The sequence below is a fragment of the Lithobates pipiens genome, unplaced genomic scaffold (genome assembly GCF_037356315.1).
Source record: "Lithobates pipiens isolate NorthernLeopardFrog02 unplaced genomic scaffold, aLitPip1_a1.2 Scaffold_16, whole genome shotgun sequence".
NCBI lineage: Eukaryota > Metazoa > Chordata > Amphibia > Anura > Ranidae > Lithobates > Lithobates pipiens.
This window is the reverse complement of record NW_027507748.1, coordinates 270,408,251-270,428,447: the sequence shown is the minus strand read 5'-3', so window position 1 is coordinate 270,428,447 and position 20,197 is coordinate 270,408,251. Positions and strand designations below refer to the sequence as shown.

The 20,197-nt window shown below is 42.3% G+C and overlaps 1 protein-coding gene across 1 annotated transcript in view; it reads left to right on the top strand.

Annotated features, from left to right (window-relative positions):
- Nucleotides 1–11,237, top strand: part of CUNH3orf52 (chromosome unknown C3orf52 homolog) — a 58,620-nt gene extending 47,383 nt beyond the window's left edge. The window contains exons 4-6 of the mRNA XM_077481402.1: nucleotides 770–843; nucleotides 6,169–6,338; nucleotides 10,649–11,237. Coding sequence (XP_077337528.1) covers nucleotides 770–843; nucleotides 6,169–6,338; nucleotides 10,649–10,656 — 252 coding nt within the window. The 3' untranslated portion in view covers nucleotides 10,657–11,237. The remainder of the gene's footprint in view (nucleotides 1–769; nucleotides 844–6,168; nucleotides 6,339–10,648) is intronic.
- Nucleotides 11,238–20,197: the final 8,960 nt, after the last annotated feature.

Here is a 20,197-nt window from a genome sequence, read left to right as displayed (position 1 = left end):
TAGGCCGTCAGTACTTCAGGTGTGATCAATTTTCAGAGATTGGCACCATAGCTTGTGGACTCTATAACTTTCACAAAGACCAAATAATATCCACCAATTTGTACTTATTTTTACCAAAGATATGTAGTGGTATAAATGTTGGCCAAAATTTATGAAGAAAAATTACTAATCTGCTAAATTTTATAACAGAAATGAAGAAAAATACATTTTTTTACAGAATTTTCGGTCTTTTTTCTTTTATAGCACAAAAAATAAAAAACCGAGAGGTGATTAAATACCACCAAAAGAAAGCTCTATTTGTGTGAAAAAAAGGACAAAAATTTCATATGGGTACAGTGTTGCATGACTGAGTAATTGTCATTCAAAATGTGAGAGCACCAAAAGTTGAAAATTGGTCTGGTTATTAAGGGTGTTTAAGTGCCCAGTGGTCAAGTGGTTAAATAGCATTTTCTTCCTAGAATCCATCTGCCCTTAGCTCAGACATGCGGACATGTGCTTAGCTGAGAAAGCCAATCCTTCCCTCCTCCCAGATGAAAGAAAGTGCCTATGAACACTCCTGGGATGTATGACATTCAAAAACGGTTAAAACAAATAAATATGACATACCTTCCTATACTATACTGTCCTGTTAGTTCTGCTTTATGCCATAATCATAACGCAGGGTAATACACTACAGCTTTAAAAAAAACTATAGTTTTTATTTTTATTTTTTATTTTCCAGTCACTGTCCTTGTGTTTTTTCTAATGATCTATATATTTTGTCTTGCAGATCAACAAGTTGTATGAAAAATCTCCTTCGCTTCAATATTATTTTATCGATGCCAACATAGACTATAACTCAATGTAAGCCAACATTTCATTTTGTTGTATGTTGACAGCTGTGAAAAAAAATAATTACATACATCTTTTATATGGAGCCATATGGAGAGAGACATGATGTCATAAATTTAATAATAACAGATGTTCACGCTCTTTCATGTTTTCAAACTTATGCGTAGTTATTCTGTATAAATGATGAATAATAATAATATGCAATCTTATCAGAACAGTAGGCACTGTTGTATGCATGAGCGCTCAGGATCAATCCAGGAAAGGGAATATTTACTAAATGTGAGAATTATGTACAAGGAAGCATTGGTTTATATTTGTATCATCAATCTGTCTGTGCCAGGAACAGCATCCAAAGCTTTTCATACTTCTGCTGTGTGGACCTGAGAGCTGCGGTGCTTGCATTCTATAAGCACAAATGAAAACACGCTTGTCGTAGAAAAGTGTTGCTGGCCCCACTTTTGATAACGTTAGTTGCGGCTTTAGTACTTCTAAAGCATTGGCTTGGCAGGCAAGGAAGTTACACTCCTTAAATAACATTGGCAAGCTACACAATTTTCTCATGGTGGGTAATTAAAATTCATATTATGTGCCCATAAGCTTTAAGGATCCCATAGATCAGCCCTCAAAAGTTCCACTCGCCTGCTCAAATTTTGCGAGTGGATTTTGAGAGCTGGTGAGGAAGGGCTGTCTGGGAGCGGGGGGGGGGGGGGGTTGGAGCACCGCCGGCAGGTGGGTTGTATGGGGGGTTCCCACACCACAGGGACACACACTTTACAGGAGTTATAAGACTTCAGTTCTTTATACGAGTGGCCTGTCCTGGAAATTTGGAGTCCCTGTGGCTGTGTGTGAGTAAAGAGATGAGCTCAGGCGTGTTATTTGGACATACTGTATTGATTGGTGTGTAACACACACCTTCACTTTAAGAGGGAAGTTTCAGGAAAAAAACTTACATTTTAAATAAAGAACTGTGAAACAAAATAAGGGTCAGTGCCCATCTGCAGCCTCACAAGTGCCATGAATGCTGCCCCACCATTGCCATCAGTGCAACACCCCCATTGCCAGGAATGCAGCACCCACCATTGCCAGGAATGCAGCACCCACCATTGCCATTAGTGCAGCCTGGTTGATGCTCATCCATCTGCAGCCTCAGAGGGAACAGGGAGGGGGCGGGACAAGTGCCAAAAGATTACAAACAGGAAAAACTCCTGGTTTCCTGGTGGCCTTTTTAATAGAAAGCCCCGCCTCCTTTGATGGACAGAACAGTTGTCCAATGGCAGTGCCGGAGATGGGACTTCCTATTACAGAGGCTGCTGTGTAAACGGTAAATACTCCTGTATGTGCCGCACTCGTTCCCCCTCCTCCCTGTCCCCTCCAAGGCAGCCAGCATATATATCTTTTGTGGCCCCAGTGCTGGGAGATCGTGGGGGCCACAAAAGATATATATATGTCCAGATAATCAGGCGGGCCGTTAAAAATCTGAATGCGGGACGCGATTGGCCCGCGGGCCGGACTTTTGGATATGCCTGCTCTAAGTGGACAGCATTCCCTGAAGAAGCCCAGATTGATGGTGATACATGTTGGGAACTATATCATATTTGCTGTATCCATAAGAACCGTACTATATGTACTTGCTGTGATACTGTTTATATATAATTTTTACCCTATGCTAAAATAAAATGTCTTTCTTTTAATACTTTTTTTGGATATATTTCCTAGTTTACGCACCTTAAAAATATCATAACATACTCAAATACTTCCTAGTTGGAGAACGGCGATAAGGAGGTGGAACTCTATTCCACAATTGGTGATTTCAGCAGGGAGTATTGATATTTTTTAAAAGACTCTGGGACGTGCATCTTAATAAACACAACATACAGGGATATGGGAAATATTATCGACACTGACACACATAAACCTACACAAGTTGAACTGGATGGCCTATTGTCTTTATTCAACCTTACCTACTATGTAAGGTAAATGAACCATGTAAAATCCTTTTCCAAGAATTTCACATGTTTTTACTCTAGCTCTAGTGTCTTAGGCCATCCTTTTAACTTGCCTCCAAAAATAACATCCTTCAACTATAGGCAAATTTTCTATTTAGAGGGACAGTCCTCTAAACCAAATTGTTTTGTCCCCTCTTTCCCCTTCAGTTGTCCCTCTTTTTCATTTTGTGCAAATCGTGTCCGTGTGGTGCACTGCCAGAAATGGTTCAGGTCAGTTTTCTGGGACCTTTAGGTGCCTAATGCGTGTAAAAAAAAAATGAACATTAACGCGTATGCATTAATGTAAAGCATAAACCTAGCTCAACTGAATTTTTGTTGCCATATTTAATTATTTATGAATTCTAAAACTAGCCATAGATGGATCAAACTTAATGTGGTTCAGCAGGGACCAGCTGAATTTTGATCTGATTATGGCCATTCCAGCTCAACAAAAGTTAATCGATCAATTTCTGTTGCGTGCTGGCAAATTTTTAATTTGATCAGTGGCTGCAGCCAATCAGCTGCAGTGCTGATCAGTGTATTCTGACTGACTGACTGACTGAAAAAAAAAAAACATCTATGGGCAGCCTTAATGTCCATGTAAGGAGGAACATGGCAGGGGTGTGTCCTTAGCCTGCATACTTTATGCTGAAGGACATCTCTCTCCTTATTTTAGAAAGTTGGGATAGATGCCAATTTTTCTGTGAAGATAGCAATTATCAGAGGCAGAAGTTAAAGGGACATGCTTAACATGATTTCACACGGCAGATTATGCAGATCAGCAACTTTGAGTCAGGAAGTCTACTGCTATATTTGACAAGAAATTCCAGGGAAAAGATCAACTTTCCAGGGCACTGTTTGGCCACAGTGAAAACAGAACTTAACCCATTACCACAACCTGTTCTTTGTTTGGTTCCTCTCTTACTTGGTTAAAAAAAACTGTGGAAAAGTTTCACAATTATCTGCAAACTACAGTACCTTTTTGGGTTGCAAAGCAGCACTTCCTGCTTTCTGACCTAGGTGTCATGTACCTGATGGTTGAGCCCACTGATGCAGGGAGTGGCTTCTTGTATTCCTCTGGCTGAAGAACCCCTGATAGAGCAGACAGGGGTTCAGGAGTGCAAGGGGGCACAAGTGCCTGACAGGTCACAGATGAAAGGGCTGGTCCGGACTCCAAGAAGCAGAAGAAGGTCCAGGTGTGGACTGGAACTGGGACCAGCGGTGAGCAGGAGCAGCAGGAACACTCAAACCGGAACAGAGAGGGAGGTGCACTGTAGTCAAGGAGTAGAAGCTGGAAGCAGAGGACCACAGACAGCAGGATGGTGTGGCCAAGTAGCAGGAACAGCCGGAAAAACTGCACAGGAAGCTGAATGCAGCGGCAGTCGGGAGGTGTCTTGTAGATCAGGAGACAAACGGATCTCTAGCAGGCCGGGTTGAACACTGGCAGGCAGGACAGTACCAAGGCAGCAGGCAAGGCATAGTCCTAAGCAAGCCGGGTCATACACAGGCGAGCAGGATCGGTACCAAAGCAGCAGACAGGAGAGTAGTCAAGACAAGCCGGGGTCGGTGGCAGGCAGCAAACAGAGAATGGTCAGAATGGTTCCTCCATGTCTTCTAGAACCCACATACATGCCATTCCGATAGAGGGACCCTATTGCTGAAATATCCTAAAGAAATCCCTTAAAGGGACAACATAACCTGCCAGGACCTGGGAACACCACAATGGGATGTTAAAGGGAAATACCACCAAGGATCCCAAAGATCATTATACACACTGTTACCTTAAAGCGGTAAGGTAAGGGGACACCCATCACCAGATTATACGGGACCACAAAGGATATATTCCCCACCACTGGCACCACTGCCCCCCCCCTCCCCCCCATCGCAATTCCTTCACAATCAATCACAGTTGTTACGTTGAAGCACTAGTACTCTGTGCAATTTTGAGGATAATCGCAGCACTTTCCACTTTAAATGGACATTTGTCTTTTATATTAGTTTTGTCTGTTACCATATATTTGCATATATTTGGAAAGGTTGTCTGTCTCTATTACATTAGAGCACTTGCACTTTATGCGATTTCTAACTTATCGCAACACATTGCACTTTGGAATTTTGCCTTAATTTATATTCTATATATTTTTTATTGTAGATTGCGTATTAATGTTTTTTTTACAACTTTATGAACACCGAAAGTATCACTACTTGCTATTGTTGTATGCCACACAGATTCACACACATGTTTTATTTGAGCAATTGATTTTATGTCGTATCTATATCTATACCTATTTAATTTATAATTTCTAAGATTACTATTTGCTGAATCTAATTATGGATTTAGCATACTGTTTCTGTGGGGGGAAGGCGAATTCCACCCCAGTACAGTGCACCACTACTCTTTTTACTTATAATTTGTTTGGGTTCAGACATTTCCCCTCAGTGCGTGCAGCAGTACGCCATCTATCTCTATCCTGACTTGGCGCAGGAATACCCTCCTATACTAGTATATATCCATCTTCCTCAGCCCTATACTTTTGAGAATGTAATTCTCTTGATAATTGGTACCATGTATCGTATATGGTGGGAATGCCTGAGGTTGAGGAGTTTCTGGAACAAGGTTTTTGATTGGATACAGAAAATCTCAAGAATTCCGGTCCCCCAACAACCTTGAATTGCTCTATTAAAAGAACCTGTTAAAAAAAAAAAAATTGTCATTTACATCGATGTAGATTTTCATGTTAGCAGCAAAACTCACTATAACCTGCTCATGGAAGTAGACTTTTGTGTGTATGTCATTTATACAGAGGAAAGGTGTCTGGGATTATGCTCAATGAACAAAATACTAGTGTGGCCAATGACACTACTAAGCGTTTTGAATCTGGAGCCCTTGGGCTGACTATGTACATGTGAAGCTCTAGGGGAGGTGGTTAGCTTGGGGTCACTCCCTATGCTCTTTATGCTGTACCCCTCTCTCTCTCTCTCTCTCTCTCTTTTTTTTTTTTTTTTCCTTTTTCATCTCTTTTTTTGTTTTTTTTTGTTTTCCATTGTATTTAATGTCTTGTCATGAATGACTAATTGCCTTCTCAGATGGTCACATAGACATTCTATATGGTTCTCTTCTCCAATCTTATTTTGGAGGGATACAGTCTGAAATTACTTAGACTTCCTTTTTATATGGCTTTGCAATTTTGAAGAACGTTTACTTTTTTTTTTTTTTGCTGTTTGTGAAAGCTTGTACCACGGCTCTGGTTGTCGAAATGACTAATGTGCATTTTCTCTCTGTCTCATTTAAAGTTTTCAATAAAAATCATTGAAAGTAGAAATATAAGCTATTTATTTATTTATTTTACAGCAGTGAGAACAAATCTGCAGTTATAAAACTGGAGTTTTCAAGTCCCTCAAAAACATCAGAATACTTCATCAGTACAGAATTGGTGGAGGGTATACTAATGCAAGATATTCATGATTCTGCGTGTCAGCATTCCAATAAATTGTTGGATGCATTTCAAGTCACTTTGCTGAGTAAGTATATTCTGTAAGGCGTAGCTAAAATGTTTCATATAGAACATGGTTGTTGGTATGCAGGACCCTAATAGTCACTATGGGGTCACATTTTTTTAAGTACGTATCGGTTTGTCAGATGCATTCTTTTAGCTATGCTGGCATAAATGTTTGTTTCTGGAAGAAGGGTTAGATCTTGCTTCAGGCACAAAATATACACAAAACCAATCCATATCATATGTATGACATGACCAGTTCTGGTGCCACATCCATTTTTGGATTTTGGTTTTCTTATCTCTACTATTATTAAATGGGATGGGGAAAGTTATACTATAATGTACAAAACACAGAATATATAGGTTTTAAATGCTATAAATTCTATACATTATTTCATACACATTATATATCTTATCTTAAGCATCAGGTTTACTACAGAGTGAAATGCTTGCTTCAAACACCCAATCATGTGCAGGACATGTTCATATATTTTTATTTTATTTGCTGCACACAATTACATAATAATATTAAAGAATACAAATAAAAAGTAACAAAATAAGCAGCACACAAGTTTAGTTGACTTCACACATTAGAATGGGCCATAATACTCCTTGAGCATGTTCCCTTGGATTCATTTTTACAGTAGTATGACCTCTGCTTTAACAAATCTGCCAAAACCAAATTTTCTTGGAAAATGAACACTTTATTGGAAGGGATAGTAACCATAAATTGGGACTGTCTTGTAAAAATGGTAAGAATTAATGTGTATGAGATTGTAGATCTGTTTACTCAGAAAGCCCAGTGAAACATCCACAGCTCTTACTCACTGCTCAGATGTGTGTCTGTGTGTGTGTGTGTGTGTGTGTGTGTGTGTGTGTGTGTGTGTGTGTGTGTAATTTTTCTTTTCCCCATACATATAGCATGTATGATACTGTTATTAAAGCGGGAGTCCGGCGTTTTTTTTTTTTAAAAGCCAGCAGCTACAAATACTGCAACTGCTGACTTTTAAAATAATGACACTTACCCGCCCAGCGCGCCCGCGATGTCGGCACCCGAAGCCGATCTCTCGATCGTCTCTCGGGTGCTGCCGCCACCATCTTGGGTATGGGAATCAGGAAGTGGAGCCTTGCGGCTTCATTTCCCGGTTCCCTACTGCTCATGCGCGAGTCGCGCTGCGCAATAAGGATGGTCCCCGTTGTCTCTGGGATCCGTGTGTTTCCCAGCAGGCAGCGGGGGACCTTCGGAAAGGAGCGTAGATTCTGCGGAAAGGGGCGTAGCTTCTGCAGAATCTACGCCGGAAGTGGGTGCAGATACCTGTACTGTACAGGTACCTGCACCCCCCTCCCCCCTGAAAGGTGCCAATTGTGGCACCGGAGGGGGGGGGAGGGTTCCAATGAGCGGAAGCTCCACTTTAGGGTGGACCTCCGCTTTAATATATATACACCGATCAACCATAACATTATGTCAAGGCATGGACTCCACTAGACCTCTGAAGGTATGCTGTGGTATCTGGCACCAAGTTGTCAGTAGCAGATCCTTTAAGCCCTGCCAAATGGATTCTCCGTGGATCAGACTTGTTTTTCCACCACATCCCCCAAATGCTTGATGTCAGAAACCATAAAATCAGACCGAGACAGAAGTACAGTTAAATCACACTTGTTTAATAATAAAAGTAAAAAGAACAAACGTCAAAACATAGCCAAAGTTCAGTAACCGGAATGGATAGTCAGCCAAGCCAGAAGTCAGGGATGAATGTAGTGGAACAGCAAGCAGGATCTGGAGCCAGAAGGGATGTCAGCAAAGCAAGCCTTGAACATAATTGTAGGTGATAGTTTTTGTGATGTTGACCAAGGCAAAGGCAGAGATCCTCTGGACTGGATGGCTTAAGTAGGCAGGACTGATGAGCAGGATATCATCAACAGATGAGTAACTGTGGAGAGATAGGTGCTGGCAATTAGCCAACAGCTGAGCAGCCAGCTCAGAGAAGGAAGGGCTGAGCCCAGCCCTGACACTTGATTGGTTTGAGAGCTGGAGAATTTGGAGGCCAAGACAACACGTCAAACTCAAGGTGGAGTTCCTCAAGCCATTCTTAAATTAATCAGACCATACCACCTTGTTTCATTGCTCCGTGGTCCAGCTCTGATACTCGCATGCCCACTGTAGGCATGTTTGGCCTTGGACATGAGTCAATATGGGCATCCTGAGTGGCCTGTGGCTACGCAGACCCATATGTAACCAACTGATGTAGAGCAGATCTGACCAGATAGATCCCGCTGATTTGTCACAGTTTCCTTTCCCATCTGGATCCTCAGACAGCCAAGCACACAACACTTGAACAGTCTCTCTCACAATAACCAGGCTGTGGATGTCTTTTTAGGCTTTTGATTAAACTGGATCCAGAGGAGATCCTCCTGAGCTGGGACCTCACTGAACTCTATGCAATAGACCCCCCAGCTCCCACTGAGCTGAGACAATGGTGAGATCTCTGCAGGTTTCATCTAGCCTGCTCAGAGGGGCAGCAGCCCTTTGGGCTGGGATCTCCTCCAGGACAAGAACACTGCTGCTCCAGGGCTCAGACTATTTCCTTCTCAGCCACCTACTGGGCACTCCCCTCCGGGGATTAGCCAAGACCACTTACATATTCAGGCCCAGGGTATGCCTCCTCGAAACCCCTACATTCTATAACCTACTAGAAGGCAGGGAGAAGTGGTTGAGCCTACAGACAGTGAGATGCAGAACAGCCAAAAATAATCACACACTGTTCCAATGTTGTTTTTCAGCAATTGGAGTTACAGTAGCCCTTCTATTGGAATGCACTACATGGGTCAGCCTCAGGGCTGGATTTACATTTCCAGAGCCCATGGGCAAAGAATTCTGAAGCCCCCCTCCTCCAAAATTCTTGATAAATTACTGCAAATTTCAGTAAAAAACATTAAAGGGAATTTTAGGGCAAATAAATTATTATTATTATTATTATTATACAGGATTTATATAGCACCGACAGTTTACGCCATTAGGGCAGACAGCACAATTACAACACAATTCAATACAGGGGGAATCGGAGAGCCCTGTTCATTAGAGCTTACAATCTAGCAGGGAGGGCCGAGTTATACAAAAGGGTAATAGCTGTGGATGAGCTAATGGAGAAAATAGTGCAGTTGTTAGATATAGGCAGGATAGGCTTCTCTGAAGAGGAAAGTTTTCAGGGATCGCATAAAAGTGGATACATTTGGAGACAGTCTGACTGATTGGGGTGGCAAATTCCAGAGGATGGGCGAAGCTCAGGAGAAGTCCTAGAGGTGGATATGGGAGGTGGTGATGAGGGAGCTAGAGAGAAGGAGGTCTTGGGAGGAACGAAGAGGGCGATTAGGTTGGTATTTTGAGCCTAGGCTAGTGATGTAGCTGGGGGCAGAGTTGTGGATGGCTTAGTAACTTATTGTTAGTATTTTGAATTTAATTTGTTGGGCAAGTGGCGGCCAATGGAGGGATTGGCAGAGAGGGGTAGCAGACACTGTGCAGTTTGTAAGGTGGATGAGTCTGGCAGCAGTATTCAGCATTCAAATGCAATAAACTACACTGAGTTAATAGATACCCAACATGTCAAACCTTAAATTTGTGTGTGCGTGTGAAATGGTGACAGCCACTCATATGCTTCCAAGTGATAGGCAGGAGTCTGCTTGTCATTTTACACACAATCTCAGTGGCTGAAGCCACTGGATTATGGGTGAAACCCCCCGCTGTCAGGTCCATATGACGTACGGACCTGGCAGTAAAAGGGTTAAAAAAAATACTCATACAGACGGTCGACCCTCTAGCAGGGGCTCCTGTAGGCACATGCTACAGAGTCTAGTGGGAAATCCGGCCCTGGTCGGCCTTCGCTTACCATGGGCATCAATAAGCCTTGGCCATGCATGACCCCGTCACTGGTTTGCCAATTTTACTACTTTTGGTAAGTCCTGGCCACTGCAGACCAGGAAGATACCACAAATGCTGCAGTTTTGGAGATGCTCTGACCCAAATGTCTAGCCATTACAATTCGGCTATTGTCATAGTCCCTTAAATTCTTACGCATGCACATTTTGTTCTGCTTTCAACACGTTCAACTTCAGGGACAACATGTTCACTTGCTGCCTAATATATCCCACCCACTTCAGGTGACATTGTAACATGATAATCAGCGTTATTCAGTTTGCCTGTCAGTGGTCATAATGTAAGAAAAAAATATATATACAGTATATATAATTATAAAAAAAAATTCTCCTACATATGTGATAGATTATAAATATAACAGTATCTATATAACGGCTGTGTTTATCCTTTACTATCTGTTACAGGTTTGTAAGCAGCACTCTGACTACATCAATTCAAATGCCACCACAGTTCAGATACTTCCACAGTGATGATGCTTCAATACTGTCATTTGCCTGTTGTGTTTTCAGTAAACATATCAAACTTTTATATGTAAAAAAGTGTGCTACCTTTTATACAGCAAACACCCCTAGCTACTGCATATGTAATTGGCCTCTGTTGTCTGAATATGAATCTCATGGTACTGCGACCCTTTCAGCTATGCTGCACTTACGCTGCACTATCTGCCCGACAAACATACTTCTTTGGTATGTGTATGAAGACAATGATGATAATGTGATACTGCATACTGTTTAATGAGGTAGCAGATTCATCCATAAAGTTGATCTGTGCAATTTAACCTATAATTTCACATCTTTTGTAAAAAAAATTTTTTTTATGTTTTGTAGACTAATGAAAAAAAAGTCTCCTAAAAAATCTATGCTTTATGTAAACTAGAATGTTATGTAGTGACTGATTCAATGTGACAATGTATTTTTTTTTTCAATGACATAACTTAAACCAGAATGGCATAACTATGTATGTCAAAATAAATTAGTTTATATTTTTATACAATCGTGGACTTGATGGTGTGTTTTCTGCTCATCAGATTGTGGTATTTTCATCAGTAACACACATAGGGTAGAAGGAAGTCCAGTGAAGGTACAGACTATACTTGGGTCCAATGCTAAAGTCTTGGTGTATATAAGAACAGCAATTTAGGGCCTACTCAAATCCTGCCCCAATATAGTATACATTATATTACCAAAAATATCAGAATGCCTGCCTTTGCACGCACATGAACTTTAATGGCATTCCAAAGGTGTTCTATTGGATTGAGGCCAGGACTCTGCGAAGGCCAGTCAAGTTCCTCCACCCCAAACTCTCTCATCCATGTCTTTATGGACCTTGCCTTGTGTACTCGTCCAAATCATTTGGTGGAGGGGGGATTATGGCGTGGTTTTTTTTAGGGGTTGGGCTTGGCCCCTTAATACCAGTGAAGGGAACTCTTAAGGCATCAGCATACAAAAACAATTTCATGCTCCCAACTTTGTGAGAACAGTTTGGGGATGGCCCCTTCCTGTTCCAACATGACTGCGCACCAGGGCACAAACAAGGTCCATAAGAACATGGATGGGCACGTTTGGGGTGGGGGAACTTGACTCACTGGCCTTAGCAGAGTCCTGGCCTCAACCCAATAGAGCACCTTTGGAATGAATTAGAGCGGAGACTGCGAGCCAGGTCTTCTTGTTCATATCAGTGCCTGATCTCACAAATGCGCTTCTGGAAGAATGATCAAACATTCCGAAAAAAAACACACTCCTAAACCTTGTGTACAGCCTTCCCAGAAGAGTTGAAGCTGCTATCGCTGGAAAGGGTGGGCCAACTCAATAAGGGATGCCATTAAGGTTCATGTTCGTGTAAAGGCATGTGTCCCAATACTTTCGATAATATAGTGTGTGGGGGTTATTTACTAAAGGAAAATCCACTTTGCACTGCAAGTGCACTTGATAGTTCACTGAAAGTGCACTTGGAAGTAAAGTCGCTGTAGATCCGAGGGGGACAAGCAAGGAAAATAAAAAACAGCATTTTAGCTTGCACATGATTGGATGATAAAATCAGCAGAGCTTCCACTTATTTCAGATCTACCCCTTAGGTTTAGAGTGACAGCACTTCCAAGTGTACTTTCAGTGCAAAGTGGCTTTGCCTTTTGTAAATAACCCCCTATATGTTGTTATTGTTTGGTGTGAAAAGCTCAGTTGTCATTCATATTGTGCACTGCAAAAAAACATAAAAAAGCATTTGTTAAACCACAATTTTAAAAGTACTCCATGTCTCCTTCATCAATCATAGCTAGTGAAAGTCCATCAATATGAAATAGCACCCTATTAGACTCTCAAAGCAAAGGATATTTATCAGTGTTCAGTAATGAATTGTAAATACTGGAGCATAAGGACTCAAACTTTAAAGCTTTTCATTATTCCCCAATGCATATATATAGTTACATATGCCTGTATTTAGTTGGTTGAGTATGCCTGTATACAGTTGGGAATTGATCCCCATTCATATTCTTTTTCTATATTCTCCATAACTCTACAGGGTTGGAGATCACGCTGGACTGACTCAGTTGTAGGTCCATGGTAAGGTGATGGTGGGTTGGAAGAGTTTTCTTCCAATGCTTTCTTTCAAACTAAAAGGGAGGCAGTAGTGATCCCTTTTTGGCGGCTTGGGTTGCTGCTTCTGGGTTCATCCTTGAGGTCCTTTTCACGTGTACTGGTAGAGAACAAGGTAACTAAAAAGGGAGCTCCCGATATCCAATGAAATGCAGGATGAAAAGTAAATTTGTGGTAGTTTATTGAAACTAGCAACACTTCATCAAACCAATGTGTTTCAGGGGAAAAATTACTCCCCTTTCCTCAGGGTGTCTGCTGTTTGCTTTATGCTGCCGCTGCAAACACAGCGGACAACTATGAATCTAATCTTGGTGTCACTGACACACCCGTTTGGAATTCTTCCCCTTTCACCATCAGCAAACAGCAGCAGCCCTGAGAAAGGGGGAGTCTTTTTTTTTCTCACAAAACACGTTGGTTTGATCACTTGTTGCTACTTTCAATAAACTACCACAAATTCACCTTTCAACTTGCATTTCATTGGATATCAGGTGCTCCATTAGTTACCTACTTCTACTCTATATTCTCCACGGCATACAGGAGTTATACACCTCTCGCATAAGCATGATCCCAATGTTTAAATATTCAGTTCAACAGGATCTTTTGCTCCATTGTATATTCTCCATAATATATCCACAATAATTGCAAACTTGTCTCTCCACTATTATGGTGGATTCTAGTATAATATTGCATTTGGTCCCAGTGAGTGCCTATTCTTAATTTTGAACCACTCCACACTCGAGCGCTGCGGTTTCCAAATATACAAGTGAACTGCCCCTTAGTGATAAATTTGACTGTACTAGCACACTAGAGAGTGCTACATACATAATCTTATTTGGCACATGGTAAGTGTAAGTGTCAGGGCACTATTCGCAACAGAGGTGCTCGAAGACCTGGCATACCTGCCAGTACCTTGCATGGCTGCAAGAATTCACACTGCCACAAAAATAAATGCAAAGGAGCATATTGGCAACAGGTGCATGTACTGATGCACGCCAGGAACATGCATGCACACTGATGCACAGTTTTGCACTTCCCCCAGCTTAGTTAGTAAACGGTCTTTATAAGGAACCCAGTATCTGCAGTTGCTGGTTGATCCTCAGCTCCTCCAGTGCTTGGTTCCTGTGATTTCCTGTTACTGATTTGGCTTGTCTTGAACCTGTCTGTCAGCTGCCTCCTGACCTCACTTTAATTAATTGATTTTCTCTTCCTGTTCTCCTGTATATGACCCCATCTATCCACCTGACCTGCTCTGAAACCCACCTGGCACCTTACCCTGGCTTCGAACGAACTGCTCTCCTGTCTCTGTGCTACCAAAGACCTACTATGCTTCACGGGTGCCAGCTGTCTGCAGACACCACTTCGGTGCATCAGCTGTACTCCTGGGTTCCACTGCAAGCATCCCAGCAGGTGACCTTTGCTACTTTGGGCCTGACACCTCCTGTTCCACCTTCAGGAGAGTCAAGAACTTAGCCGCAACACCAGGTACATGATAAGAAGTTTGGAATCTGGGTCATGGTTTATTGCAGGTCAGGTTGGATGACTCATACAGGCAGGTCTCTAGTGCCTCCCCCTGGTTCTGGAAGATTGAAGAAATGTCTGGAAGTTAGTGGGTGGAGGCCAGGAGGGTCGATCTGCATACTTACCCCGTTTCCCTGAATATAAGACCTAGCGTGATTGTCAGTGATGGCTGCAATATAAGCCCTACCCCCAAATAAGCCCTAGTTAAAGTCCTTGTAGGTTTTATTTTCAGGGTAGGGCTTATTTTTGGGAAAACACGGTCGGGCTTATTTGGGGGGGTAGGGCTTATATTGCAGCCATACCCGATAATCACGCTAGGTCTTATTTTCGGGGAAACGGGTTAGGGCAACTTAGCCAGCCTGCCAGGCCCACTGCCTGTGAATTAGCCGAGTCAGCTCTTAAATATGGATGAGTGTTGCCAGCAGGGAAGTTGGGTGGAAGATGGAGGTCTGAAGAGACTGTCGTGACCTAGGAGGGGTTTCCTAGGTCTAGGGAAGACCCCAGCTCCAGACCGGGCTCGAGCTGGCTCAGGGGGATCCATTCAGCAGGGTGGTTGTATATGGAATCTTGTCTGAAAAGCAGTGGGAGCAAGGAGTACATCTGCACACCCAGAGACATTCAAGGGGAGATACTGTCACATGTAGCAAGCTTTCTATAAGGAGATCTTCAGAGCAGCCAGGAGGGCTGGAAGGGCCAGCAAGCGGTGTTGCTGGGAGCAGATCTCCTGTATACAGCTTGCCTCAGGTTTGTGTGCGATTTGCAAAAGAGGCTGAGAGCTCCTAGCCTGTAATGGACTTTTGCTACTGAATCCACTAATGACTGTGTGTATACAGGAAGGGAAGTGGTCCAGGATCTTTTGCACAGAGGAAAGAAACCATCTCTGTTTTTTTTAATTCAAGTTTGGTATCCCATAGATCTCTTCATCCATCTAAGTTTTACCCTTAATAAAACATAAAAACAAAGCCAAGGGACTCATTTCTTGTGTCTGGATGTAAGTGGAGAATGCGTTTTGCCTGGCTATGCAGGAGTAGAAGATCCAGTTACCAGCAGCCCCTGTGGGGGGGGGGGGGGGGGGGGGCTACAAGTATAAGAGTGTTGTATCCATAAAAGAGATGTATCAACTGTATCGCTCCTAGCAATTGGGATGATCAAATGTCTCAATTTTTATTTATAAATCTTGTCTAGATTTTCAGGCCAGTCAAGAGGATCCCGATCCTCTTTAGATCTTCTCCCAGCAAAGAGCCACAAGAGCTACAATTTGCATCATTAAAATGTTAGTCCATAATGCAATGGTGACATCCTTTTAGGGGGTGGGTCCAGAATGCCTTGCACTCATGTTATGCCCCCAGTCTTACATTATGCTAGGCAACATTCACCCCAGAAGACTGAGGATATCAAGTGGCAATCTGGAAACACAGATCCTTTTCACTGCTGAAACAGGTTTCTTAAAATCTTTTAAATAGGCTATAAGAATATTACCACTGCATGGCTGAGACCAATGCTGACTGACATCATTGCAAACGCAGCAAGATGTCATGACTGCAAAGTGCATTGAACCATTTTCTCTCCTTATGTCAATTGAGGAGAATCATTAACCGCAGGCCGACCAGCCATAATGTCGCAGTCACGATAAAAATCGCTGATCGCCGCCATTACTAGTAATACATTTTTTTTTTATAAAAATGCCATAAAACTTTCCCCTATTTTGTAGACGCTATAACTTTTGCACAAACCAATCAATATACGCTTATTGCGATTTTTTTTTTTTTTTTAACCAAAAATATGTAGAAGAATACGTATCGGCATAAACTGAGGAAAAAACTTTATTTTTATATATTTTTTGGGGATATTTATTATAGCAAAAAGTTAAAAATATTTCTTTTTTTTTTTCAAAATTGTCGCTCTTTTTTTGTTTATAGCACAAAAAATCTAAACGGCAGAGGTGATCAAATAACACCAAAAGAAAGCTTTATTTGTGGGAAAAAAAGGACCTCAACTTTGTTTGGGTGCCACTTTGCACGACCGCGCAATTGTCAGTTAAAGCAACGCAGTGTCGAATCACAAAAAGTGCCAGCCAAATGGTCCGGGGCTTAAGTGGTTAACGGACATAGAAAAGCATGCCATTCGTTTTGTTGTGACTAGCAGGTAAAAGGCCATCTTTCCCAATTGCAGCCTCTTCACTGGATTTGATGTTCTTCATGCACATGTACACACCTATATGGAAGATTTACACCATATACATCAAATCTATGAACTTAAGCTGTTAAAGTAAGACACATTTCATCTCTTTAACCACATAAAGGTCAAGTACTGTAATTACTGTATTCCAAAATTTGGAGAATTTTATTACAGCGAACCTTAATGTGCAATGGAGTCAGAAGCCATTTAAATTAAAGATATATTCACACAACACAAGTGTTAATAAACCACATGTCCCACACATTAATTTAAATAATTGATGAAAGTCACAAGAGCAAGTTATTATGCTCTCATTTAAAAATGAATAGCACAGTTGTTTGCTTATTTACAGAGCTGATCTGTTCATTGCTGCACTTCTAAAAATCCCACGGCTTTAATATTGAGTAACAGAGCCAGAGCAAGCATGAATCCACTGAAATCAGAACTCCAGGTTAGTGACTCAGAGAGTAGATGCATAGATATAGATAGGTATAGATTTTGTTTTGTAACACACATTCCCAAAACGTCCCAGATTCCTCAGAACTGTCCCAGGATTTCACCACTATCCCAGTACTTTACAGCAGTGGTTCTCAACCCTGTCCTCAACAAGTACCCCCAACAGACCATGTTTGCAGGTTTTCCTTTATCTTGCACAGGTGCTTTAACCAGTTCCAGACCAGTTGTACTGTGGCAGGTTGGCTCTCCTGCGCGAGTCAAAGCCGTTGTACAACGGACGCGTATTTGGCAATCCATGGGCACGCGTGTCGACAGAGGTGCGAGTGCGTACCTATTCGCTAGCAGGAGAGAAAATCAGCGGGTCAATGTCCGCCGGCCACCAGCGATCGCTCCACAGAGAGGCAGAACGGGGATCTGCCAGTGTAAACAAACAGATGCCCATTCTATCAGGGGAGTAGAGTGAGATTGTCTGTTCCTAGTGATTAGGAACAGCGATCTATCTCTACTCCCCGCCAGTCCATTTCCCCCACAGTTAGAAAGGACCTCCCTAGGGAACATTTAACCCTTTGATCGCCCCTCGTGTTAACCAGGGCCATCTTTAAGGCAGGGCAAAAGGGGCAGCTGCCCTGGGCCCTGTCATTGTTGTGGGGCCCAAAACAGCTGCCTCATACTTGCCAACTATCCAAGTTTAAATTCCCTTGTCCCTTGAAGTTTTATTCCTGTGCTGTGTCCCAATATCTCAGTGTGAAGTGCTGCTACTAATGCTGCCCAGCTCTGCCCTATTGTTGTGTGCAGATGACTCACCTGCAGACCCTGTGTTTACATCTAAATAACCTTCATTCATATGTAAATAGCAGCGACAATACTAAGTAAATAGCTGCGTCTGGCGGCATTGATATGTAAATAAAGGCAGCATTCCTATGTATATCATGCTTCCCTGCTGTGAGGAGGTGATGTGCTGTAACCTCTAGCAACTAATCAGTGAGCCGTAATGTGTGCTGTACCCTCTAGCAACTAGTCAGTAAGCAGTAATGATATGCTGTAACTGCTAGCAACCAATCGCAATTGCTGCCTGATCTGATACAGAAAACTGATTTTATATCAAGCTGCTATTTATTGTATGTCTCAGAGTAGATGGAGAGGGAAATTGCATGGGGCTGAAGTGGTTAAATCAAGGTCAATGGCTTGGTAGCTATTTTATCTAAGAGACATTCCCAAATCATGGCCTGTTGGGGGTACTTGAGGACAGGGTTGAGAATCACTGCATTAAAGGAATGGAGTGATCTCCTGCTTAACAGTCTGTATAGTTTGCTATATAAAAAAACACTTGCGCCATGTGTATAAACGTGTGCAGCTGCTGTCCCAAACCAATTCTGTTATATAATCCTCAGAAGTAACCTACAAGAGTGTTGGCTCTGTGTGTTAATACAGCGCTTGCAAAATTAAATAATTCATTATAATACAACATTCAACTCTAAAGTGAGAAAACAATTATCCAAATTATATGGTGCTCAGTCCTGAATAGATCACTGATAACATCCAATATGAAGATCCTTTCACCATTTACAGACGTGACGTGCTGTATTTGCCACACCAATATTCTCTCGATGTCACCAAATCACGTGTTAAGTAAAGATCCCCCTCATTGGATGGAGTTGACCCTTTTGTTATATAACAAAAGGAGTCACAAATGCTTGGTGGTCACCTATGGACAGGGGGTATCCTCCAGCCGCTCTCTAGTATCCTCTGCTCATGGTGGTATTACTGATAACTGTAATCTGCCATTTCAGGTTCAGAAAAGGCCACCTGCAGGGCCCTCCAAGAAGATTACTGAAGTTGTCTGGGTTTCAGAATATATTACCTTTCAGGGTCAGAACTTATATTACGGAAGCCACAGATGACAGCCACATTGGGCAGCCACAGATGACTTTCTATCTGGTCCCAGTGTGAAAAGCTTCAGAGGACCTTTAGTTTGCCTTTTAGAACCAATGTAGAAATATGGGCAGTACAACATTGTCACCTCCGTTCCTGGCTGTGAAATCCCAAATGACCAAGATAAGTGTTGTGACTTGTGGGTGTTCCACCCCTCACTATTTATTAATGTTCTCCCACCCATCTCCCATTGGGCACTATTATTACTCACCACTGAGATTGATTATTTATCCCCGTCCACACCGCACACTATTTTCACCCCTGGCTAAGCCCTATGTTAACCAAGTTGTCCCCCCTTCCCACCACCCTCATATGCTGAATACAATTGTTTCCTGCCACCTGATGAGCTCAAATGTATTCACAGCCCCTAAACATCAATATTGCCCCTAAAACCCTCCCCAATACAAATGCTGATTTTTTCCCCACTGACCAAAAAATGTCAGGGCATTCTTCCCCCCCATGGGCACTGACAACAGACATTTTTTTCCTCCATCAACTACCAACTCCAAGCTTTTTTTTCCTCCCACCAACCATTTTTCTATTTCAACTGACTGCAAAAACACTAATATTTTTTTCTCTCGCTGACCACCAACACCAGGCATTATGCCCTTCCACTGCACCAGGTAATTTCCTCCCAGTGACCGCAGGGCATTTTTTTAAAGGACATGTTGTTTAAGGATATTGTTCATTGCATTTTCCAGAAAGCTGCACCCTATATGCTGTGTAGCACATATCTGTCCCCTGCATACCTCCCTATACACAGTTTTTTTGTTTTGTTTTTTACATAATCCTCATCAAAATAAACTATTTTTAATAAAGTTCTCCTGTAGCCTCCCTGGCGGTATTCCCGAGTCTGGCTTGGGGTGAGATTACCATAAGCGGTATTGAATGACCATAAGCGGTATTCCCAAGCCAGACTCAGGATCGCATCCCTGGATCCATGGAGGGGGTTACTTACCTTGTCCTCTGGATCCAGCGGTGTCTCCCCGCTGTGATCTGCAAGCCGCCGTGTCTCACTCGATCTGTCACAGTGCCAGGCTCCATTCCCTGCGAGTGTTGCGACGCACGGGGACGGAGTTCGGCGCCAAATTCAAAAAGTAAAAAACACAGTATAGATACAGTATAATGTAATCTTACAGATTACAGTACTGTATCAAATAATTAAACATCCCCTTTGTTCCTAGTGGTCTGCCCAGTGTCCTGCATGCAGTTTTATATTATAAATACTGTTCTTTATGCCTGGAAACTGGAGATTGTCCATAGCAACCAAAAAATGTC